The sequence below is a fragment of the Cygnus olor genome, chromosome 17, assembly GCF_009769625.2.
Source record: "Cygnus olor isolate bCygOlo1 chromosome 17, bCygOlo1.pri.v2, whole genome shotgun sequence".
Taxonomy (NCBI): domain Eukaryota; kingdom Metazoa; phylum Chordata; class Aves; order Anseriformes; family Anatidae; genus Cygnus; species Cygnus olor.
Window position 1 is genome coordinate 4,853,397 of NC_049185.1, and position 26,103 is coordinate 4,879,499.

A 26,103-nucleotide genomic window follows, 5' to 3' on the forward strand; every position below is an offset into this window, starting at 1 on the left:
TTTTCTGAACAACTTTAGCAATAGTAATTTATACCAACAAAGGAGATTTGTATCATTTAACCGCTTTTTTTTTTTTAATTCAATCTTGGTCAACCAAAGTTGTTTTTACTTCTTTGCAGTCCAGCAGTCTATAACTTCCATTAAAAATATGGGAGAAGCATTGTTTCAGAATCTATCAACCTCTCAATTTACTCTAGTAACTTCACGGAAATCATCTCTTACAAGTGATTTGATGTAAACTCCAGTAATGCTGCATAAAACTAGAAGAATTTACTGAAAGTGAAGACAAGATTCTTTCTTCATGCTGCACAACACGTGCAGCTTTTGCACTCCTGAGTGCTCCTCTCACCTTATGTAAACAGAGCGAAGACCAGACCCAGATAAAGACCCTCTCTTTGAAGTTGCTTTGCATCTTTTCTTTTAGTTTTATTCCTCTTCTTCATTCTTGACTCTGAACACTGATTTATGTGCCCTACAGTCTTTTATATCTTCTAGGTTAGTAGGAGGCAACCTCAAGACCATCATGATGGCAAGAACTGTTGGAATTGTAGGCAAGGCTGCTAAAAAATCTTGCTCCTGTAGTATGCTATGCTAATCTTGCAACATAGATGGGATAAAAAGAGAAGATAGCCAATTGTTCCCACATGAGCTCCAGCTGCACCAAACTCTGTAAGCATCCTGCTTAAAATATCTTCAAAGATGCAATGAAACGCAAGCTAGTGCTCCTGCAAGAATTTCATCTGTTTAAGCTGTGACAGCAGACAGTGTTCTTCTCCAGATGTCACACAATCTCATAAATAGTCTCAGGTTTTGTGGGTATTCATCCCCCCCTCCCTCCCCCCCCCCCCCGTGATTTTCTCAGTATAAATACTCATTCACCTTTTTTATCACATAACAGGCTGCTTTTAATGTTTATTATTGTTCAGCCTCAATCTGGGCCAGTTTTCTTCTGGTGGTGTGTTTTTCCCAAAAAAAGATTTCTCTCATCATCTTCCCATCATGCATTATGCTCTGGTTTCAGGCAATGCCAGTAACTAGAGGTCAGCACCTCTAGTTCCAAGTCCCTTTGCCTACCTTTTCGGTGAGAAACACTCACTGCTTCAAATGATGGCAAAGTTTGTAAAACAAACAAACAGTTTTTGAAGTTGGACATGACTAAGGGGAAAGGAAAAATTGCTGAGGAACTGCAGCAATTTTACATTGGTTATGTAAAGGAGAAGATTTCACCAATATGGAATGTAACAGCTGATGAGCTATTCTGACAGTCATGACATACAAAACACTTGTACTGGGTCACAGCAAATATCTGTGTAGCCCAATAGCCGATGCCCAACTGTGGGCAACGGGATATTTAGGAAAGAATATGGGAACAGATCAAGCATACACTGATATCTCCTGCTATATATCCTACCAGAAAACTGAACTAAGGATTACATCAAGATCTTTCTGCTCAACTGCTCTTTAATTGCCTTTTGAACCCAACTACACTTTTATGACTATTATTATTATTATTATTCTCTAGCATCTCATGATACAGTTTTACATTAATTATGCACTGCATGGGAAGAATATTTATCTGCTGTCAGATAACTGAATTTGATGTTTCTTGTTTGCATTGTAAGAAATGGTGCAAAAATCATTCACTACTTACCCTGTCTGTGCCATTCACAATTTTATGAGCTCTATTTTGTTCTGTCAGCTATTTCTTTTTCTCTGCTGAACAATATATGTACTTTTTTCATACAACAGCCATTCCGTACTTGTGATAGCTCTTGCTCATTTTCTGTATGTTTTCTAATTCTGTTGCTACAAATGATCCCTCTTCTCATACACATCTATCAGTTTTCCTAAGTATCCAGAAAATCCTGGAGGATTCAGCCTTTTAAAGCTAGGTTGATGGTGTTGAAATGAAAACCTACTTACTCGAGAAGTCCTCCAAGTCCTCCTTTCTTTATATCTTTGGTTGGACCCTTGTCACTGATGTGTCATACTCCAAACCTTTTTTTTTTTATCCAGAGAAAGAGCATTCACAGGCACCAGATTTTTCAATCTGTCCTTCTGTTACATCAAGTTATTATGCTTACTAGTGCATATTTCATGCCAAAAAATTAATGAATTTTCCTCATTTTAGAAAAAAACGTGGATTTACTCTTATGTAATATATTGTTCCACTTCTATTAAGGCAAACAGTTGTCTGGGTGATGGACCCTAGGGCTACCCTAAGGTCCAGAGAACTTGAAAGAACAAAAAGCAATCAAGAATGGGTATTCCAGAAAGGCCATAGCTCCATTCTTTGACCATTTCCTTTCCATCCTTTATAATTCACAGCACTATAGAAAGATTGGCCAGATGTGATTTCTGAAGGTCATGTATAACATCCCAACTGCAGCTGAACTATTGCCAACAGTAAATCAGGCCAGCTATACCTTTATCTGGTGAGGTGAGGAAAAGCTCAACAAATGGAGATTTCACAAAACTTCTAGTGATGTTTTTTTCCTCTGATGTCTAATCTGAACCTCCCAAGCTGCAATTAGCATTCATTGCCACTTAGTATTTAATATGATACTGCTGAGAAGAGTTTATCCTCATCACCTTTTCAACTATGCTTCAAGTAACTGTAGATTTTTTTTCAATTTTATTATTATTAGATCAACACTTACTCTCCTCTCTGCCAGCCTAACTAGGAGCAGTTTCCTCAGCCTCTCCGTGCAGTGCAGTGTTAAGTTACTTACTGCTTAGGCACTGAGGGCTAAGATATTTAAGCTTAAAGGTCTCAAATGAGGATGGCTGAAGTCCTGGGCCACTTTATGTGTAAAACAGTGCAACATTTCAGCTATGCTGAATATGTACTTGAAACATTCCTTTTATCCTCAGGTCAAGCATAATCTAAAGGCCTGAAAGAGAAAAACCACCAAACACGAGCAAACAACACCACACACCCCCAAATTCAAAAAACAATATGAAACAATTTCAATTGAAATCAATTGAAATATATTACCAAGAATATAAAAAAAAATAAATCTGTCCTCTAATAAAAAAGCTGGCTATATATATATGTATATACGCATACATAAAATGCAATCTAAGGGTAAAACATCCAGGTGTTTACAATTAAAGTATGGATCTTCATGGTGCTTTACATCTATTTCCAAGAACTGTGATATTAAGAACTAGCTTAGTTTGTACTCAGGAAATCTTAACTTTTTTTGCACTCAAAAATGCTGAAGTTTTATTTTTATGTTCCTTTTATGGCATGTTTGCTCTCTTAAAACTTTTTGCCCCCAAAAATAATACACAGGGAAGCACAGTGCAAGGTCTCATAGCTCTTATGTCAAGAGGCTTATGTAATGTAAAGCTTTGTTGACCTTTGAGGAGGTAAAAGGAGAGAGTTAACAATTGTTTGCTGAGCAACTGAAACATTGCAAGCTTTCCTTTAAGGAGAAAAAAAACAAGCTATCAGCTGACTGATGATTAAATGAAGTCCTGTGAAAAGGGGTATGTTCCATGATACAATTTAGCTTGTGTACTTTTACTACAGGCCTGGCAGTGCTACCTTAGCTGGACAATATCTATGTTATGTGCAGGTTTTAATATTTTGGCCTGTTGTGTCTTTTGTGTCTTTCTTTTGCCATTCTATCCTCATTACTCCTTTCCAGAAATGTTGATTTATGTTTCAGCTCTACCAGGCACAGGACCAATATTGACTGCCCATATTTCTACTATCTTGGGCACACCTTTTTCTGTAGCTTTTCTTTGGACTTGCATTCTTCCAAAAGAAGTGATACATATGACATTTTATCATTTCCAAATATAATTTTCCTGCTTTAGCTTGCTTAGAAGATATGTACAGCTAGTCACAAGCAATAGCTCAATCTACATGTATATCTTCACTTTTATTCTGCCCCATTCCAACCTTGGCCAGACATTCTGGACTAGCCTTCATTTGTATCTTTTAACACCTCTATTAAATGATGAAGCACCTCATCCTTTTTGATCCTTGAACCTCAGTCACCTTTTCATCTATTCTTATGAGAGGTTTCTATATCCTTTCTTTAGGATCCCTTTAGTCTATAAGTCCTAGCACAAGCACCCATTGTTCTGTTCTATTGCTTGGAATTCCACCAGCCCAAAATCTAATCCACCTGTCAAGAAATTTAATCAAACATCTTCCCCAGCTCAGGCACTCTCCTTATCATATTCATAGCTTGGTGTCAGACTGTACTTAGTAGGATTAATAAATCTGTATTATTCCTGGTGTCTAGGAATATAAAACAGTTTAGATAGTATTAAAGAGGAGTTTATCCCATTCTATCATTGGCACCAATACGTTAACTACTATGTAACAATGCTTAGCTTATCATGCACGCTTACATATGTGACTTGTTGTTAACTGCACACCTGAAAAGCTGCAAAAATTAAATTCTGTGATAAATGTTCAGAACTGTTAAAATAATTATCCCAATTAAATCTGTTTTGTTTAGTCCAGTCTATATAGTAACACTATAATTCTTTTCAAGTCACAGAGATCATATGCGATAAAATATTCATAATGTTTTCATTGTCATCCTATATAATAGCCAAGACTGAAGGTCCCAATGCAGTTCTCCTTCATACTGCCAGATTCTGTTATCATCTGCAGAGTTTTCTGTAATGACAGGTGTAATACCCCACAGGAAATCATCAAATGAGACAGTATGCTGAGGTACTACTTGGTCAGGTTTCTTCCTCTTTCTTCTCTGAAAAAGAGGCATCAAATGTTGCCTATTGCCTTCTGCACTTGTTCTACATTTTCATGTACAATCTGTAGATAGAAACAATGACAGGACATTTTCTATAAAATAATGAGGAATTAATTTGGTAGTTCACATTTTGTTTGCAAGTATATTTTTTCCTCCTGACTTGAGGTTGGATTTCTTTAAAAAAAGAAATAGAGGTAAGTTTGTTTCAGACACACTGAGTGAGGGCATTTCTTGTTCTCGCTGTATAAATGTATTTTTCCACATCCAAAATCACACAAGATTCCTTCAGGGCTCCACTTCATAAAATCCAGGAGTTTCTCAGCTCATTTGGTAGTAGAAATTCCTCTAACATAAATCTCTCTTTTATCATCCCTCAATTTCCCTGTTTTGCAGTGGCATAAAGTATATGTATACAAATAAAATGTCATACTAGTTTTCTACCTTACTGCACTTCACATGGCTCATACATGCATGACACTGAAGGGAATTCTGATAGGAAGGACAGAAATAGGAAGCATACGCATGTATATATGCCTTTGACATATAGCAATCAGCTGTGCTGACATGGCTGATTACTACTGAAATAGCGATCCTGACATCCTTCCTGCTTTATTTACCACATAACCGGTCAGGATTTCCAGCAGGCTTTTAGACTGATGTAACATATTACTTTGGTGATGGAATAATGAGTTTGCTTGTACAGTAAGTTAAGCTGCTAAGTAAGCAACTTAGCATGTCTTAATAAATTCGCAGTGGGACTTAGCCCTTCTAAGTCACCCTTTCTAATTTTGAAATTTTAGAATTCCCAACATTTTCCAGAAAAGGTTTGGGATCCTAGGATTGGAAATAAAGGATTTAGAAAGGCAAAACACTTCCATCTAGTCAAACCCCTCTTGGTTACACTCTCCATTGTAGGAGATGCCAAAGATAGAGTTTTATTCTACTTTTATCATACCTCAGTGAGGTTCCTCATTTCTTGATTTGAGAGATTTAGAGGGTAAGGTGGATTAAGTCTATTTACTTCTCTCCAACAGAAACGTAGTTTCTTCCTTTTGATTATTACATGAAAGTAATAATTCTTTGTAATTCATGAAATTATCATCTTTCCCCATTTTAGACCCATAGCTACTTGATCCTATGTGCTATTGCAAAAAATGAATCATACAATAGCCTTTTTAATTCAAGTCTGTCTCTCCCCGAGCTCTGACCAGAAAGCTTTCACACGAAAGCTGTGAGGAGATGCCATATTCCAGTTAGGGTCTATTTAACAAGGGTTTTTTCTAATTACTTGCTATCTTGGTAACAAGGTCTTCCCTTTTGAAAAATCTTCGTTGTTCTAGAACTCTTTGCTGCAAAGCACACCTGTTCCAGAGGATGACCAGGGATATTTGTGTGTTTGGAAACTATTGGAAGAACAGAAGCAGCCGTCTGTTCCTTAGCACATTCTTCCCCTTAAGCAGCCAATTTCTTGTTCTCATGCTTGGAGAAAAGTTTGCAATTAGACCCCAACAAGGCCGTCTGGAAAAGACATTGGCATTATCTTGCTTATCCTGTGTGTAATTATGAAATTACAGGAGTACATTTTTTTCTAATCACCTAGCTATCTGCCCCCCTCAGGATTCCTGAACTGGACAAGACACTGCAGAGAAGAAAAATGCCTTTTTTAACCATTATTTTCCCTCCACATTAACAGAATTTTTCATAACTCCTCTGGGAGTAGTAGAGTAATTTATTCTACTTTTGTAATGGTCATAAGCCATAATCCTCTCAAGTTCCCTTTCCTGTAATACGTAGTTTTGCAATACTGTCGAAACTAGAAATACCTTTGTTGCGTATAGGAGTATGTGAGTGGATACATCACATATCTTTAGGCTCAGATGCAGAGCGTTAGCCTTCACCTTAGAACTGTGGACATTTCACTTGCTATTTAAAATTTCCAGATACATCAAGATGTCATCTGGCTATAACAAAGAGCCATGTCATGCATTGCCCTTTGAAATGTGATAGATGCACTACACAAATCGTAAGCCAGCACTTAAAATTTATAAAGGCCTTGTACTGCCATGAATACTGTTTTCTGTTAGCTTTGTATTTACTTGTTTGTCATTTAATTGCACTTGGAAAGTGAAATCAAACTATGCGTTAATGTTTCCATTATTAACGGGGTAGACAGCAGTAGTCTAACTTCATCCGCTTGTGTTTAAGCATTTTCCTGCAGTTCAGCATTTAGCATATCCATTTGCTCGTACTACATAACGCTGAATCCTTTTTAAAAAATAACTCCTGCTTGTAAGAAATATCTAGCAGGTGAATAGAGACCTACTTCTCCAATTCCTTATTGAATTACAGTGGATTCACAACAACTTTAATACCTAAATTCTGTGAGTTACCTGGTACTTGGGTTTCAAAACAGATTTTGTATTTGCCACCTCAGACTAACATCCTCCACTTTTCCTTTTTGGAAAAAATGTAACTGTTACAATCATTTTGCCTGTGAAAGCAGGACAGACAGTTTACTGAAAACCAGTTATGTGCAAAAGGTGCTTTACCAATGCCACATCTTTAAATTTAATTTCCATTGAGTAAGTTTGTTAGCATTGATTAAGGTTATTATCATAACAAAATCCAAATCCTATTATCTTAATCACTGTTCTGGCTAATCTATTTTAGTGTTAAAATTCTAGAAATTTGGTTTTCAAATTTGGGAGGGATATATATTCATTAATCACTGCCCTTTACCTAAAACATGTCAGCTGATTTTGATTTCTCTGTACTGTAGACTTTTACACTATCTGACCTAATTACAGTAATGGTTGAGTGACGTTTCAGTATTCCACACAAATTCTACTGTGCTTTCAGCAATTTATTGTTTAATTGCTCAGAACCATGCTGCTGAATTTTATTGCTTCAGCAACTCCCACAACTCGGCAACCATCTTCCTCCCAAGATTATTAGAGATTTCTTCTAGAATTTTCTGATATTCTGTCCTGTCTGAATCCTGACCCCGAATCCCATTCCCTTTATGAATAGTTTTATCCTCAATAACAATACATATTTAGATTGTTTCACATAATTTTTGCATTGCTGCTAGTTTTCCTTTCCTCGTAAATGTATTTTTTTCTAATCATCCACAAACATTGTTACATTGTTAACCAAATTAGCCTTCCCTTTTCTCCAGTGATACTAAGAAAAACCTTCAGCTAAGGTTCTTTACTGTGAGTTTTTACCTTCCTTGATAATGGCTGCTGTCTCTGGTGTTTTACTGTTAGAACTCATGTTGATGAAAAATTATTCATCTTCCCTGTCTTTAAATTACTCTTAACTGCACTTCTAGGTCCATTTGAAAAATCTATAAAGTGGTTCATCATCAGTTTAGCTGGAAAGTAATTTCAGGCGTGGTGTTAGCAAGAGCCTCTGCTTATTCGCTTCTCAGCTTTGTTCCAGCCACTGTGGTTGCACTTGAGAAATATAATTACATTTACTAAGTGGCCGTGTGTGTGTGTTTAGAAGGACATTCAGGTAAATAAGAGGAATTAAGGATATATCCTCCTCGTAGGTGAGCAGGAGGATTGTCTGAATTGCAACTCTAGTACTGTAGAACAGAAAGGTTCTATGAATCAGGTGGTCTCCCTTGGAATCACTAAGATCTTAACACCCTTTTAGATTTATTAAACTTAAGTTTGAATTAAAAAAGCCCCTAAGCCCCTACGTTCTAGTCTTAATATTGTGCAGCCAGCTCTAATAAGCATTCTTCTCCCTTACACAGGATGTTATATAAAATCTGAGGCGTAAAAGGGTGTAAAGAAGCAGCAAGAATGAGCTCCTCTAAAAGGGAAGATGAGCCAAGGGTGACAGGAAGGCAGGCAGTAACCTCTGATGAATGATGCAGTTCCCCAGTACCCAAAGAAGAGCAGAGCAGGTCCATCAGAGGTATCAGATTCAACCAACAGTCCAGACTGCTAGGTAACTCCAAAGCAATGAGGCAGGTCTGGAATCAAGCCAGAAAGTCACGTCAGGGGATCAGTGAGGGACGTGGTCAGGTATAGACACAGCAGCAACATAACTCAGGCAAAGACCAAGGGTGAGCGCCTCAGCTTCAAAGTAGCTGCAGGATAAAAGTGCAGGCTTCCAACAAGTCTTACAGCTCTTTTTGAGGGTTACAAAGCTGCCCTGTGGCAGAGCTGACCTTGAGTACACACAGCTAAATTCTGACAAAGACCCTGCTGACACAGGGTAGTTTCCATTTTGATGAGACATTTTAGTCATTTGGACAGGATATCAGCTTAGTGTACCAAAGGTATTTACAAGACTATTTCTCTAAAGGCTGTTAGGAACAAGATAGACTGCTAGGTGCTTTTTTCTTGCAAAAGCTGAGGATTAAAGAGGGAGTGTAACAATGTTACTTTTTTCTTTTCTTTTCCTTTCCTTTTTTTTTTTTTGTTTTATTTTTTTGTTAGACTTTTCTTTGTTCCAGTAAATTGCATGAACAGACTCCCTCGGTGGCCATGACAGGAATTATGCCAGCAAAACAGAGGATGCAGCATAGACAGAAAAGTAGGCTGGGTGGGGTAGGGTTATTTGAACTGCTACTACTGCTAGAGCAAATCTTGTCCTCAGCTTCCCTACACTACTCCTTACTGTAGGGATGCATTTTTGATCAACTTGTATCTGAGTAATCCTCAATGTTTTCTCAGTTACGTTTCAACTCTTCTCTCCTTCTGGCTTCTCTTATGTACAAGAAGCTTCCTAACATCCTAAAAAGTCAAATTTCAACAAGAAAATTTCTTTCTTTTCCAAAACTCCAACTGAGACACCCCTTCGTTGTTGACAGAATCCCTTTATTTGTACCCACTAGCTATCAAAATTTGCAAAATAATTTTGTAGCTCTTTACAAACTTACATCTGTACTTATCTCTGGTCCAGTTCTTTGTAGCTCCCTCTTTATCCTTTCCATCTTTTGAACTGTATTTGTTTACATCATTCCCTCTCTCTGAAACATCTAGTTTCCTGAAATTATTTCCATATCTAGTTCTATGTCTGCCTTTGTGGTCTGCTTAATTTACATTGCATACTCTTCAAACAGAAATTCTGGTATGAATTTCCTGGAATTGTACATACTGATGCTACTAAGCAAGTATTTCTCAAATAAGAAAAAGAGAGAAGAGTGGATGATATGTTTTGGAATGTAGTCTCCAAGAAGAGAGACAAAAGTAAGCATTCACCTCATTGGTGAGATAGTTACTTTACCAGGGACAAGAGCATGAGTATTTTATGCAGAAAGGGGACAAACTGAAGAACAGTAAGAACACTAAGAGTTTAATCCATAGTTAAAATATTTTTGTATGCAAGTTGTGAAAAAATTCTCACCTTTAATAATTACAATGTCCAGCCCTGCAACATCCATGCACAAATTAAGGTTGAATGTGTAAGGCTAGAAGTGGTTATTACCACTTTCGTGTTTTGTTGTCTTTTCAGCAACTAGAATTTTCCTGTCTTTTTAGTCTCTCTTACTAATGCGTTCTGGCTAATATTGATGCACTCCTATGCTTATTGACAAGATTTTATAGCTCAGATATGTCTATGCAAAAAATTTCACAGGAGATAAAGCAAAATGTCTGTAAATTCAGTTTCTTCCTTCTTATGCATATGCACATTCTTTAACACATTCTAACATATACTGCTCTTTTTTCTAATGACATTGTCAGGTTTACATTAGCTTAAAACTGTCAGTGCCCCTGTAAGCATTTGTTACGCTTTAGAATTAAAACTCTTCCATAAATTGTAATTTTGTCCTTGAACTCCAACAGAAGATTTGGTAGTAGAGTGTCAGTATTATGATTCACTACAAAATAAAGCAATAAACACAAACCTCTTAAAATGCAATATCCTGCTGGCATGAATGTTCTGAGAGATTGCCAAAAACCTACACTAGCTCTAAAACATTTTTTCTTCCAGACAATTAGTAGCAAAAGCATTTCAAGTGAGCTAAAAAATTCTTGTAAGGTTTTATCAGATACAGATTCAGAAAAAAAAAGAAAAACATGATTCTTTGGAAACAGAGCTGTGATGTTTTTGTGGATTATGTATTGTGTCATGATTTGCATTGTGGAAAGTAAAGCACAAACCCTCAAACAGATTTTTTAAGTCACATTTTTACATCTATAGATCTATCTGTATGTAAAGTAGGTTCAAGTGTCAAATGATCCCACCTTTACAAAGGAAGAAGCAAACAAAAAACAAATGTAGAAATTGTATAATTTTGCTTACATTTCTGTATGTCTTAAAAGGCCTGTGATCTAGACTTTGACATGGCTATACACTGCTGCTGTGGCAGTGTCAGCCATCATAGGATGCCCCCTGTGCTCCTGGGGCTTTTAAAATAACCAGAAACTGACAAAAGTCCTTGGTTTCATCTATAAACACAGAACTATTAATTAAAATCACTAAATCAGTGTCTTAATGGAACTTGGAGAATAGAGGAAGTGGTTCTGACCAAGTTGATCCACAGCAAATGACAAGGAATTGTAACAGAAATAAAATGAGCAAAGTATAAGAAAGAGGTAATATGAAAAGCTCAAGTAAAACAGTCTCCTTGTGTTTCAGCAACTATACATTTTTAAGGGGTCAAATTTTTTTTCAGGCCTAACGTATCCTTTCTTCTATTAAAAGCCAAAATCAGCCTCTCGCCTCCAAATTTCTGAACGGAAATGATGGCCACAATACTTCACAGTCAGACAACAACAAAAACAACATGGAGACTAGATTATTTTCATCCCCCCAAGCACAAGCCAGACAGATGGAACACATATATATTTGCTAATAATCTTGTAAACAAAATTTACTTTTTTTTTTTTTTTTTGTATCACGAAGCCTGTCTGCCCTTAGAAGCAAAAATTGTTGAATATAAAAAGGAATGCAATACCTGGAGAATAATCTGTATGGAATGGGCAGCTAATACTAGTTAAACAGTAAATTAATTACAGGTTGACATTATAAGAGAAAAAAAGAGTTAATTATTGCAGAAGAACAGGTTGGAATGCTAGAAATTAGTGAAGTATTATAGTGGTTTTAGAACCAGTATCCAAAGTACGTAAACATTCAACGTATCATATCTGTTGGCACAGTGAGAACACTGCCACTGTATGCTATGGCACATTCATTTGGTAGGAGGAATATATTACATTATACACAATACAAATCTGCAAATAATTCTGTGTATTGGCTCTGATTCCTTATTTTCACTGCTTTCTGTTAGTAAATTATAAAAAAGAAACCATGTTGATTCTCTAAATGTACTTGACTAATATATCTGACATAATGTGTTTTTATAAAGAGTGATAAAATGCATAGCTGTTTTCTAGCCTGCCCAGTTCAGTCTTCTTATTTGCAGGAAATACAATAAATACAAAGATAGATGAATGTAAATAGCATTGTGCACTTTTGCAAAATTTATGTTCTTTGCATCAACATGATAAACGAATACTGAGCATAGAAGTCCATCAAAAAGCAAATAGTTTTCTATTTCAGTTGGAAAGAATGCTTGTATTTTATATCAGGGATAAATGCAAGAAGTCAAATTAATTTTTCTTCTGTTGTTTGTTACAAGAGGGATTTCTGAAAACAAGTTGCTTCCTGTGGAATGAGATAGATCTGGCAACAGTTTCCAAAATTAATGCCAGGATCTGGGCATGTATGACAGCCCATGTCCATGACAGATGCATGAGAAGGGCTTGAAAACTGGACACACCAAAACATTCCACAGACTGAAATGTGTCTGTGGTTCACCAGTTGATCAGTCTTAAGTTAATACTGCTTCTGTGCTTTGAGGAATTCAGCTAAAAATCTATGTGATTCTAAGAAAATTATCAGTGTCTACCTATTTGTAGCTTTTGATTAATGTATTTTGTTTGTTGAGAGATCAGTCAACAGATATAAATGGAGAGGGTCTGAGAAAAAGACTAAAGAATAATATAAAAATATGTTAGGAGTAACACATGCTATACATGATCCTTTGAGGAACCCTACAGTGCTCTGTTTCTGCCAATTCAAAATACTTTTGACCACAGTAAAACTGTTAGGCTTGAGTTGGTTCGAGGCTTTTTGTTTGTTTGTTTTCAAGAAACTGCACTTCTTGAAAAATGTAAGTTCTGTATAAATCGATTCATTATGCCTTTTGGAAAAACTGGGAAATCAGGTTTCAGTAATCTCTAGGATTTTTACTAGACATTTGCAGTATTATTTTTCTCCTACTTAAAAAATATCAAATCATCTGCTCCTACTTTCAGATAGCAAGGCATATCCCTATATAAAAAGTTTAAAAGCAGAGAGTTGCTCTTCCTGTGATGACTCCTCTGAAGTCAGTAAATTCATAGATGTTTATAGCTTATTTTAATTATTATTTTATTTTTTTTTAAGAAGGGAATGTTGAAAAAGCGTAACTCATGCTTTGGTAACTGATATGAAAATGGCACATGGAGTTTAAAATAACTAACAGCATATCATCAAGCTGAAAAATTAGTTGACCTAAACTTTCAAGAAGTAATAACTGGCAAATAGATAAACAGTTAAAATAAAATAGTTAAAATAAAAAGAAGAAGAAATTAAACACGTTACTGAAAGAATTCAAATTTTCAGCCTGTTATCTACATCTCAGAACCTGTAATACCTTCCAAATCTATATAATTTCTGTAATAGTTTCTTAAATTGTACCTTGTTGTACTATTACAGTTCTTTATCATACGTACTGTAGCAATTTATTCTTAAATGCACGTATTTATTAGAAAAAGAAAAAAAAGATAACATCTAATCACAATCAAATCCCCAAATGTGAAACACAGAATCTGGTCACTGTTGCATTGCTTGAATTGCATATGAATATAAATCTATGAGGCCTGTAAATGCAACAAAAATATACCAGTTTAATATTACTGGTGTTACATCTGATCTATAGTCTCTCAGGGAAAATCTAAGGCTAACATAAAAGCTAAACTGTCTCTCCCTCCCAGACTTTAATTCAGAAGGATAACTTTATTAAGCTATCAAAATGAAGACCCTTTGCCTTTGCTCTACCTATGATGTCCTCTCAGATTGTTTTGTTTGTGGACAAACTTGTGTGTCCTTAAGCTATTTAAGCCCTTTATAATGGGTTTAAGAGAGAATTTCAAGCCTGTTTGGAAGTGTATCAAATAAACATTCATTACACATTTCTCTAATATAAAAATGAGTGTAACTGAGGAAAGCACAAGTAATTACTATAAAATTTTTATTCAAGACTTCTATTTGTATGGAAATGTCACAGAAAAAGGAATAAGCCTCCACACAACAGCGTAAGGACCTACCCATGGAAACCATTTTCATTTATGATTCAGGTTGGAGCACTGAAAGGTAAAGGGAATCGTTCTGTCAAGTCATTTAGTCATTTTAGATACGCTAATCCCCAAGAAATATAACTATGGTGATTTTACTTAATCTTCTCATTTTGTTTTTGTGGAACCATAATAAACTCCAGAAGGATATTAATTTATGTGATCAACTGTTATTGCTAGGCAGAAGTTATTCTGATTTGTAACCAGGACAGCGTGAGTGATTTACTAAAATACGTTGTTTTGTGTATGTTTCTATACTTTTTTCCTAATGCATTTGCTGTACAGAAAAAAAATAAAAATATGAATTTATTTTAAGCCCTTTCATGAATACAGCCTTTTCCTACTTTCAGCAGTACAGGAAAAAAGCTGAATTGGGAAAGAATAAAGGTCCACTTATTCCAGTGTATAGTTTTATTAAGAAAAACTATTGCTGGATATTGAAAAAGATTGGAATGAAATCTTATTGCTTAATTGTAATAGCTTTCCTTTAGAGAGAAAATATGAGTGCATGCCTTAGAAATGTTTCATGTAGACAAATATCTGACTAAATATTGGAACATGCTGGAAAACACCGACCTTTAGCAAAAATGCTTGATTGAGATATTTCTGTATTTACTTTTGACAATACAACGATCTTTATTTTATTCAGCTCAAATACTTTTCAAAACGTTCTGTTCCCAATAACCTCAGCCTTCTGAGAGCACCAAGTACCATGGACAGCTCCAGTTGCACCAGCAGTACCGGCAGGAGCGGTGCTCAGGAAGTACCAAAACAGCCGATGATTTCCGGCAATTTCTGCTTTCAGTTTAGAGCAGCATTGAATTGTTACTTCCAAATATGCAACTGTGTTGGTCATCCTACATTGGTCATCAATAGAAATGCCTGTTCAGGGCAGCAGATAGAAAGATGTTAAACATGTCTGGCCAATTTCAGCTTTTACCTTTAAGAATACACCATGCAAGTTTTCTCACCATACTAGAATGTGGTTCCTTTTCTCATGTACTCTTCCAAGTTTACTATTTTACAATGGAGAGAAGTGAGGCCAGGAAAATGTTGGAGTGTGTACAGTGTGCTAAACCACACATCTAATGATGTAGTGTTATAATTGTGCTATAGTATTTTAGCCTTTAAAACTTCAACCACAGAATCTTTCAGTAGTGTGAAAATCTTAGAAATTAATTATCCCTTTTATTTTAAAAAAATGTTTATATTGCTAACCTGATTTTGAACTCAACCATCTTTTCCCAAGTTACACTTATTGTTTCAAAACATTTAGTTTTAGACTTGCCCTCATAGTTATCAATTATTAAAATAAATAAATAAGAGCCAGTCTCTTGTGAAATGTATTGTAACAAAATAAGTGAATTAAGGTTCCTGAAATTTCACGCTCAGGTAAGATGGACAGTCACCAAACAGAACAAAGTTCTTTCTATAAGCAGATTTTGCACATTAACAGGCATAATAATGCACTCCATGTGCTCTCCACAGTTATGCTACAAGACTATTATTGACCTTGTTTTCTCTCCTACAGAGTCGAATGGCAGAAAGTTTGCGTCTCTTTGATTCCATCTGCAACAACAATTGGTTTATCAACACCTCCCTCATCCTTTTTTTGAACAAGAAAGATCTGCTGGCAGAAAAAATCCGGCGTATCCCCTTAACAGTCTGCTTTCCTGAATATAAAGGCCAAAACACTTATGAGGAGGCAGCAGTCTACATCCAGCGCCAGTTTGAGGACTTGAATCGCAACAAGGAGACCAAGGAGATCTACTCACACTTCACCTGCGCCACTGATACCAGTAACATCCAATTTGTCTTTGATGCAGTGACAGATGTCATCATTCAGAACAATCTCAAATATATTGGCCTCTGCTAAGAATCCTTGGGCTTAATCTGTTTTACCGAAGCGATTAAATAAGAGGCTAACAACTTCCACTTCTAGTGGAAAAAATGGGGCAATGCTTAGTAGCCCAAGGAGAAAAAAGGGGAAATCTGATGTATGTACACAGTTCCTCTTATGCCCCCTTAGCCTGTTACATTATTTTTCACAAATATATGTTTTGGAGAGTGAAAGTCTCCTCTCTAAAAAATCATACATACACACCATCACAAAAAAAAAAACAACAAACAAATCCCCCCCCAAATGAAAAATAAACCACACACACACACACACAAAAATCCAAACAAAAAGAAAAAAAGAGATTGAGGCCTAACTCTGTGGAGATGTTTTCACCACAGTCACTGCACTTTTATTCCATTTGTTTCATTCCATTTCCTACAGTGGGAGTGTTATCATGTTCTGTGTAAGAAATAATTCTTCATCCAGTTGTCCTAAAATTTTACTGACATGAAGATATAAAGCTGGTGAGTGACAGATGAACTCATTTGCATGGTGTGGAGCAGAATGGTTGTGTTGGGGAGAAAAACTAGTTCAAATCAGAAACTACAAACAAGAGTGCTTAAGCAAAATACTACTTAAAGTTGTAGAGAATGGGCATGTACCCACAGTACTGGTACACACAGCCAAACTAAACACATGTACATCATGTATGCACATGACTCACAGCATATACTATGTACACACTTCTGCTTTACTTTTTCATGGACACCTTGCCTGTTAAAGGAATTGTTGGTGTGCAACTGTTTTGTGATTTCCAAACTGACTATCAGCCCTTTCTGCTCTTTAAGGCTTCAAAATATGCAGCAAAACTACAAGAAATGAATCTATGAATAGGCCAAATTAAGGTCAGTGTTTCTTCTACTGCTAGGGAGTTTTATACATCGAAACAGTCTTCTTTTACATCTTTTTTTGCCAAATCTTGTGGTGTTTCACTAAAAAAACTATATTTAAGAAGTAGGTTAGTGTTCCTTTTTTAATACAGATAATAAAAACAAATCACAAGGCATTTTTTTAAATTATTGTTGTAGTGTCTGGACTGCTGAATGTGAAAGTTGCCAACAGACAATTCTGTTCCACTGCTCCAAATAACTTATGGGAATCGTATTATTGTAACAGATTTCCCAAGAAGCAGGAGCCATGGTGACTGTGTAGTATATAGCCTCCAAAGTCGTCTTCTGTTGGGTTTTTAATTATTTTAAAATGTGATGTATTATTAGAAGGTTAAAGATGAGCGATACGAACAATAACTAAATGTCTTGATATTTCAATTTAATAATTTAAATTATTTACAGTTTAGTGAAGTCAAGGAAACTGAAGAGATGCATTCCTCAGCTCCAGGTTTCATCTCATAAAGAAACACTACTGGATGGAGTAACATTCCGGCAAAGGTTTGAATGCATAAGAAGCTCTGTGGGACTATACTGGAAAATCTCAAATGGATCATATAGACCCAAGTCTTTGGTCAGTTGATTCTTTCCCCTGCCATAGAAAAGACTTCTTTAAGACTTCAGTGTAAAGTTGGTGTGTAAATATATGTTTGATAATTGTAAAGCACATACGTATACAGAGACACAGACACACATGCACACTGGAAAATATCCTTCTACTTTTGTTCCCCCTATGTACTATGATTAGTGCAAGAAATCTCAGCCAAGGGCTCCAAGAAACTTAAAACAAAATGGTTAATAACATCAACATTTAAACTGTCCACTTAAAAAATAAATAATTCAAATGATACCCAACTTGTCTATAGTGTGTTCATTACTTAGTGTTATGATACAGCTGTTCCTTAATTGGGTAATGTTTGCCAACCTTTGATTCCTCTGTGACAGACTGCTGAATTTTGTTAATTTGCTCTAGAATGTTTTCTTCAATTTATTCACTAACATCCAGCAAATTTCAATCTTGAGCAACTCAGATAGTTTTAGGGGATGTCTTCCCACTTAATATCTTCACAAATTCTGACTGCATGTTGTTCTTGTTGGATACTTTAAGGAGTTAGTAGCAATTTTAGGAGAGAAGTCATAGATCAAGATTAAGATGAAGCTACAGGAAAGAAACTTCTGAAGCTTACCCACATATTGTCTTACACAAGCAGGCACTTTGCACTGATGATTTTCACAATCTCTGTGCTTAGAAATACAAGTCTAGGTATAAGCATATATATATATATATAAATTTTTGAATAGTGCATGAAGTTAGTCTCCTAAACCTCTATTTAAAAAGTGAAAAATATGGTAAGTCCACATTTTTGTACTACTGAACTCTGTATGCCTCCAAACTCCAATATGAACTTCTGTCTGGCACATACTTTTGAAAGATAGGCTTTAAAGCATATAAGTATTTTTTATGGGCACTTAAAAAAAACAACTTTTGTTTTTAAAAGTGCTTATATAAGGTCATTGATGTTTTGTCATTGAAGTTCTCCTGAAAATTCCATCAATTCAGAGTATAACAAGGTTCTTTACGAACATCCTCTAACTGAAATCTTTAAAACTCTGGATGTAAGAAAAGTTGCAACTCTTGTAGAAACAGCGTATCAGTCTTATAGGAGGCTTCTTGTTTTATTCGCTTAACTTCACTTGTTAGAAGGCGCTAGGCAAATAATATCCCTGGAGTTTAAACAGAATTTGACTTAAAACCCTCACCCCACTAATGGCTTCTGAGACCAGCTGAAAGTACTTTACAGTGCCTGGATAGTTTCATTCCTTTGTTTCTCAGTATTTCTACAAAATACATCAAAAAGTCCTAACCTTTCTCACCTTGTATTTAAGAATCCTCCTTTTGAACTGTTTGAGGATATCTAAATTCAAACTAGCCTTTTTCTAAGTGACATCAAGTATTAAGTTAGTTGCGAGCTGTGACTGCCAAGAGAACTACAACTCACTTGAAGGCAGTGGTTCAAGCGGTAATCATTTTCAACCTTACTAGAGAATACAACCGGAACCAAAAAGGTTCTCAGAGGCTCAAGTCATGGGTTAAGACTTGAAAAGTCTTCAGTCCAGATGTAATCAGTAATGGGAAAAATCCATCTAATTTTGTAATGAGGTATTTTATCCCTGTACTGAAGTCATAGAGCTCCTTTAAGCCCTGTTAACAGTTACACCTGAAGGACAGAAGTAAAAGAGCCAATGAGGCTGCACCTCAGGGGTATAAAAGGTTTGGTATGCCAGGTAGGGAGTATTTAGCTCTTCCTGGAAATAAGGAGGTACTATTACTTGCTTGTGGTATTTGTAGTTAGGCTGCTCGACTTGGTGAGTTTACTAAAAGCTAAATATGATAATTGATAGTACAATCCACAGAGCAAGACCAGAATCCCTTAATATTGGTTTACTGTTAAAGTACTTGAGATCTTATGTGGTGTTCCTAGTCTAAATTGCTTGCTATAGTGTAATGTACTATCATTAGATAATTGTGAAAAAGGTATAAAATGAGCCTGGACTTCCTTTTCTCAATGTTTGCACTATGGGATGGTATGTCTCCTTCACCTCTGGCTTGTGCGGTACTGTGGTCGTTTTGGACTGGTTAAAGAAAAAACAAGAAAAATACTGGCCTTTGTTAGAGCATGGCTTCAAGATAAGAAAGCTTAGTAAGAAAAGCAGAACCTGAAGCGTAGTTAATTTTGAAGAGGGTAAGAGAGATTTTATGTATAAAAATCTTTATTCAGTTGAGAAGGTCCTTAGAACATAAGTACTACAGGCAACCTACAACAGAAGTGGAGAACCTAGGTTATTTTGTCAAAGGACTAAAGATATTTCCTAAAGAAAAAGAGTCAGTCCTTGATTTATCATTAAATGAAGATTATTTTGGGAGGGAAAAGAAAAAGTGAAGCAGTGCATTTGATCACATGTTCCTATCTAGCTTAAGAAAAACATAGGAATGGGGAGGAATAAAGTAGTAAATAAATTAAATAATCAATTCATATAATCATGTTCTCTGAAGAGCAATGGCTTGCTATTAACTTTCTAATAATTTAATTCCTATGAAGTTTTTGATTTTGATGTTCTGAGTAATTCATGATTACTGTTTGATTACTGTTTTCTATTTGAAGAATTCAAGATGTTAAATTGTTTTACATAGAAAAAAATATTTTTCAATTATGTAAGAAAAAATTGAGGTATAGGGAGGTTAAAAATAGAAAGTCTGTACAGTGAACAGGTGCTGAAATGAAATCCCTTGGCTCTCAGTCTTTCACCTAGACAAATGATGCAACTAAATTTGCATCTACATCCTCAGTTCTCAGGTTTATCAGTGATGCAGTGCACTGCCACCTGAAAAAAGTATTAATACAGCTGGGATTTCACTTCACCTGGGCAACAATGACATTCACAGAAGAGATGTTCCATCTGCTGCAATAGGAATGCCATCTGTCCTTCTGTCATTTGCATTCCATACAACAAAACAGGTTTCAAAGGTAAAAAGGTATCCTTAAACAGTCCTTATCCACAGATTTGGTTGGTTATAATTTTACAAGGGTGGAATAGTGGAGATAGTGAGGGTGAGTAAAATAGGAGAAATGTTAATCTATTGGACTCTTCCCAAACGGATGTTCCGACAAGCTTGAAAAATCTCTTGTGCCATCCAACCCACCTCAATCTCTGCCTAGAAGGGTTAAGTACCCGTAAAAGGATTATGGCTAAGAATTATTAAACTTTTCTACTATTAAACACACCTTGGGCAAAAGATTTTTTTTTTTCACAGCTTTTTTTTTTGTTGTTATTGCTCAGGTCACTTATTGCATAACACTCAGTAATGTTGAATCTCAACTAACTGTTCTCACAGAGTGAAAGTTTTGCTAGTAATCTTTCCTGGCCAATGTTCTTAATTTTCTGCTGCCGCTGGTTCTGCTGCCTCTTTCATCCTCTATTGAATACATACATGTATCTTATTTTTGTCTTTGTTCTGGCTGTTATTTCTTGCCATTAAGTTGTTCTTTCCTCTGGAAATGCTACTCTACCCTTCAGTGTTTTCTCAATCTTGGTGGAGTTTCCTATTCTTTGGTGTTTAACAATTTCACTGTTACTGGAGGATGCTGCTATACACTTTTAAATTTAGGAATCATAAGTAGTCTATAAGTGGATTCACTTAAGATAACCACATTTTCCTAAATTACTCCTATCTGGAGAAAGACCAGGTGGCCTGGCACAGAGCTAGCTGGAGTCATTGACCACTTTCCAGTGAACAAAACTAACTTTACTCCATGCCAAATGCATGTACAGCTTATGTTCCTTTTCAGCTACTATGGAGCATACTGATTTTTGGCTCTGGAAATTTCCTCTGTTGTAGGAAACATCAGAAATTTAGCTGGGGAATGCTTTATTAGTTGCTAACTTCCTCCAGCTGCTACAAGACTACCTAGATGTGAGCATAGAAGTAAATACAAAGAGAGGAAGCCAGATGGCTTCTAGACTGGCTGAAGATGGCTGAATTACCAGGCAGAGGCAATTCATTTGACATATTACACAGATAAAGAAATAATGACTCTTATTACCTATTGGAAAATATTTGCTCTTCTCCCTGATAATTCCTCAAATTGCCTCATAGCACAGGAAGCAATTTAAGCACTTCCCTGTTCTTCGTGTAAGAAACCATCTGTAGGTGATTCCACCCCATAATAAAAATTCTGCTCAAGGAATTATATTCCACCCCTTAAACGCAGGCATGTATATTTTTAACGTACAAAATACAGACATATGCATATGTCCTATATTTTGTAGCTAAACAAGGATACATGCCTCAGAACAACATCTCCAGTACAGAGTTACTGCTCAGAGATGCTTTCAAACACACTGTGCTAGCTCAACATCTACACCACTCATTTTACAGACTGTATGTAGCTGACAGGCTGAGAAGCACATTTTTTTCTATTTTCCCCTCCAAAAATGTCCAAGTGTATTCTATAAGAATTTGGTCTGGAGAATGCTATGCAAGACTAACTTAATCTAGGCAAGGACTTCTATTCTGAATGTGTCTTGAAAGCTTTTAGTAGCACAGAAGTTGACAGAGTAAATGGTCAAAACTTGCAATCATTTCACAGCTGAAGAAATTAAGCTTTGGAAGAGAATTTCACCTAAAAAGGCAATAATTCAAGCCAAGTGTAAAGAGAATGTGAGCAGTATCACATTTGCTGAGAGATTTGAGTATGGGATCAGAAGATAAAGTTCTACCTGCGTCACAGATGTAAATAGTTCCTCTACATCCACTTTAAATTTCTTCATAAATAGAAGGGGGCGGGGAGGATACAGGGGATAAGTTGGCCCACATAAACATGCAGTACATAAGCACTGCAAATACATCAGGATTATACTAAATGCTGAGGATTAATGAAGGGAAAGAAATGTATTCGAAACAAAGATACCGAGTTTCTAACAGAGTAACTCATTACTTACAGTTAGAAGGAAACTGTAATGAAGGCACTGATGTACAGAATTTACCAAATAACTAATTCAAAAATTAGTTAAATGCTTTTTTTTTCCTCTCCTCATACTACTAATTACCCTTTGCTACTTCCTGGAAACTGCTCCCTCAAACAAGTTTGTGTTATTGATCACTTGATTTGAAAAAACTGATTCTTATCTGCCACCAGTACCTGAAGTGGTAAAGGTAAAATAGGGAAACAGCTATCAGTCTTAGCTCATGAGAAAGGTCACTGAAAATCAGCTGCCCTTCAGAATTGTAGTCTTTCTTTTAAATATAAGCAGCTTGCACTAAGTTGGGACTGTAACAGGATTTGGAAGCTGCTCTTTTTGTGGCAGAGGCTTCTGCTCACCTCAGCTGCTGTGAATCTTTTGCACTCAACCAAAGGCAGTGTCCTGAGGGGAGAGAGAGTTGTAGCCGGCTCTCAGCTTTTACTGAGTTCTCAGCTCACCAGAGATTGATAATCCTTTCACTCCAGTAGGCAACATGATTCCTCCTCGTACAGTATTATCTTGTATTTTCCCCCTTATCACCAAACTAGTGCTTTATAGCCATGACAGTTCCTATCAGTGGCTCCTGAACTAAGCTGAAATATTCAGATGTCTGCAGGGACACAGATGGAACAAGGGTAATAGACCTGTCCTTGATCCCTAAGCAGCAGTATGATGCTCCATTATGTGTCCTCTACTTTGGACAAAGCATTGATTTCTGTGGAATTCTTAATAAGCAATGTTTTATGTTTTGGCACCACCAAGAGCGAATATTGCTTACTGCTACAATACATCTCTAAACAGAAATGATGGTTTTAATAAAATGCTTTCTATGTAACCCTTTTTCTTAAAAATTACTTAAACTGGCAGTCTCCCCATAAAATACTATTATTTTAAAACAGGACTCTGCTATTATATTGCAACCTTAAATTAATACTAATGTCTGACACACTGCATTATCTTACCAGATTTACCGTATAAAAATTCCAGCAAACTGTGAACTGAAACTAGTTATTGTTATTGCTGCCAAAACTTTCACACAAGTGGTAACTATCAAATTATTAGCTAAAAATGCATTCTAAGACATCCTTAATGAATAGTTCCATATAATAATAAGTATAGTAGATTTTAGAAAAGATAAAAGTAGGTAAGCTTCAAAATACCTTCAACTTCCATTAAAATATTAAAAGTAAATCCTTAAAAGGATTAAAGAACAAGTCTTCCCACTCTGCCCAGACTGTATCAATCACATTTCTAAAGTATTTCAATTTTAGCCGCTTCAGAATTCAATGTGTGTTGATTGTCCTTAACTTCAGTAGCTTCAAAATGTACTACAAATTGAAATACTAGTCTAAAGAAAACATTTTCAAAAATCTAAGAGTAAGCATTTAAATATTGCTAGTATACACTTGTAATAGTGGACTTAGGGATAACAGATTAAAGATTAAATATTAGTTTATGATTCTTTATCCCTTGCTGTTGCCAAAATGAGTATCAACTCCCAGCTATCAAAATTCCAGCTTGCACCTCTCAGCTTTGACTATGCTGTCATAGACTTTCAGATCAAATCAGTGCAGTGCATTCAAAAAGCCAGCATAAAATTGTTAAACTTTATTAGAAAAGGACATTTAAAACGTAACTTTTTTCCATTAAGTCTAAGAACCTAAAGGTGTGCAGGTGTTTACATAGAACATTAGCTGTTCTTTGCATTTTAAGTCTCAAATTCATATTTAAAAATCTTCTGTACAGCAGTTCCCAAACCGTGAAATTTCTAAATTTTACGTTGTGCACACATTTGAAATTTTCACCAGTAAAAGGAGACAAGTGGTAAGCTCCTACATTAGATGTGGCTAGATATCTAGTAGTCTGAAGGTTAGAGCTATGCAGAAAGTTCAGTACAGCAGGGAATAACAATAAGGCTTATAACTGAATTATGAGGTGATAACCTGTATGGATGAATGCTTAATAACTACTACTGATCTACAAACATTTTCATTAACTAGAATAGTAAGGCTTAACACTAAGGTTTGGATTATTAACTGTAGAAACTGGATATAAAAGAAACAAATCTGCATAAACTCCACTAGTGTACAAAAGATTTAGAAAACTATAAGCTATGTATATGGTAAAAATAATAATGTACAATAGGTAAAATAACCTATTCTTGTGGTGAGTTAGACATTCTCAGCTTGAATTCCTTGATCTATGCATGAAACATTTAAAAACTAGACATCTGACCCTGATGTAATCAGCCTAGTTTCTGTTTATCTCACTGGAAATAAACGGACATCAACAGAGCAGAATTCATGTAATCTTAAGCTTTCCACCTATGATAGGTCAAACCTTTTGCCCCTGGAGATGCTGATTTGTCTCCTGCGCAGGGAGTACAGGATGACTAGCTCAATTTGGCATCTTGAAGTTAAGTGATATTTATCATATTTTTTATCTTACCATTTCAGGCCATTTAACTGTATTATCTAGCTTTTGGTACTGAAGGGCAAACAATATTTGAATAGAATATTGGAAAATACAAACTTCAGTGTTCCTTGAATCATCCCCAATTGTTTTTTGTCTTTTTTATTTAATTTACCACCTAAAAGCAATATCAAAGAGTACATTTAAGAAACAGTGCCTACAAGCCTGTGGTCAAAGAGACATTAATAGAGAATCTGTGGAATGCACAGTGCAATTGACTGGTAAGATAAATCTGGAAAAGAAAAACTTAGGTAAATTCACCTACCTATCTCCTTTGCTGATTTGAACAGTTAATTACAGATTAATCCCCTACCTTCAGGGAACTTTGCCATCATTTCAAAAATTTGGTGCATGTTCTTCCGACAGATATCTACTGGATCATCGAAGAGCTCAGCGAGGGCAGGTATTACTCCCTTTTGTATCAACTCTTGCCTACAAGCATTGGAAGACAGATTTAACTAAGCAAAATACAACTCAAATATTTGCTAGATGCATAATGTTAATTGAATACTTTTATTTACATCGCACTTATCTTTAAAAAAACTTAGAAATTCTGTTTTTATTTCTTACAGAAACTTCTTTATTGCTTCCCACACCATTCAGTAAATTCTGGAACTATACCTACCTGCCAACATTATGCATGGCCATTATACAGAGGATTTCTGTTGTTTTTTGTCGTACAGTACTGTCATGATGCAGCAGCAAAGTCTTCAGGTTCTCCACGAATCCTTTGAGACACAATAGTTGATTTTAGTATTTCTTACCTTCAGCATTAGTTTAAAAGAGCAACACTTGTTTTTACCTCACAATTTGAAGTGCAAGCAATCAGAAATTTCATCTTGTCCTGCAGGTGAAACTCTCAATGTCGTACTACAAGTATGGCAGAACCTTAAAGACCTACTGTCAAAATGCCACGCCATCAATCCTCAATGATCTTAATATTCAAATAAAATGTATATAACTACCCCCAAATAATTGGCTGGTTTGACAGCTGATGAGGATAGAAGAAAGTTCCCATTGACTTAATTTTGTGTTGGATAATGCTGCAAACAACCTGGGGGTGGGGGGGAGGAGAAGGGCTACCATTTTTTCTCCGCTCCACCATAACTAAAAACTTTTTTCTCCTTTCCAAATATTTTTTTTATTTTATTTAGTCTATCTTAAAATTTAGCTAGACAACAAGAAAAAAGGTTCAGTGATTCTGCACTGCTTTTGTA

General features: G+C 35.8%; 2 protein-coding genes across 6 annotated transcripts in view; one reads left to right on the forward strand and one right to left on the reverse strand.

The window, feature by feature from the left end:
• Nucleotides 1–16,048, forward strand: part of GNAZ (G protein subunit alpha z) — a 65,183-nt gene extending 49,135 nt beyond the window's left edge. For all 5 annotated transcript variants that reach the window (XM_040577139.1, XM_040577140.1, XM_040577136.1 and 2 more), the window contains one exon: nt 15,636–16,048. In XM_040577139.1, the coding sequence (XP_040433073.1) occupies nt 15,636–15,980 (345 nt within the window). In that variant the 3' untranslated portion in view covers nt 15,981–16,048. The remainder of the gene's footprint in view (nt 1–15,635) is intronic.
• Nucleotides 1–26,103, reverse strand: part of RSPH14 (radial spoke head 14 homolog) — a 92,278-nt gene that overhangs the window by 65,120 nt on the left and 1,055 nt on the right. Inside the window, exons 2-3 of the mRNA XM_040577149.1 lie at nt 25,512–25,614; nt 25,200–25,318 (exon numbers count right to left, since the gene is read on the reverse strand). Of these exons, the coding sequence (XP_040433083.1) occupies nt 25,200–25,318; nt 25,512–25,614 (222 nt within the window). The remainder of the gene's footprint in view (nt 1–25,199; nt 25,319–25,511; nt 25,615–26,103) is intronic.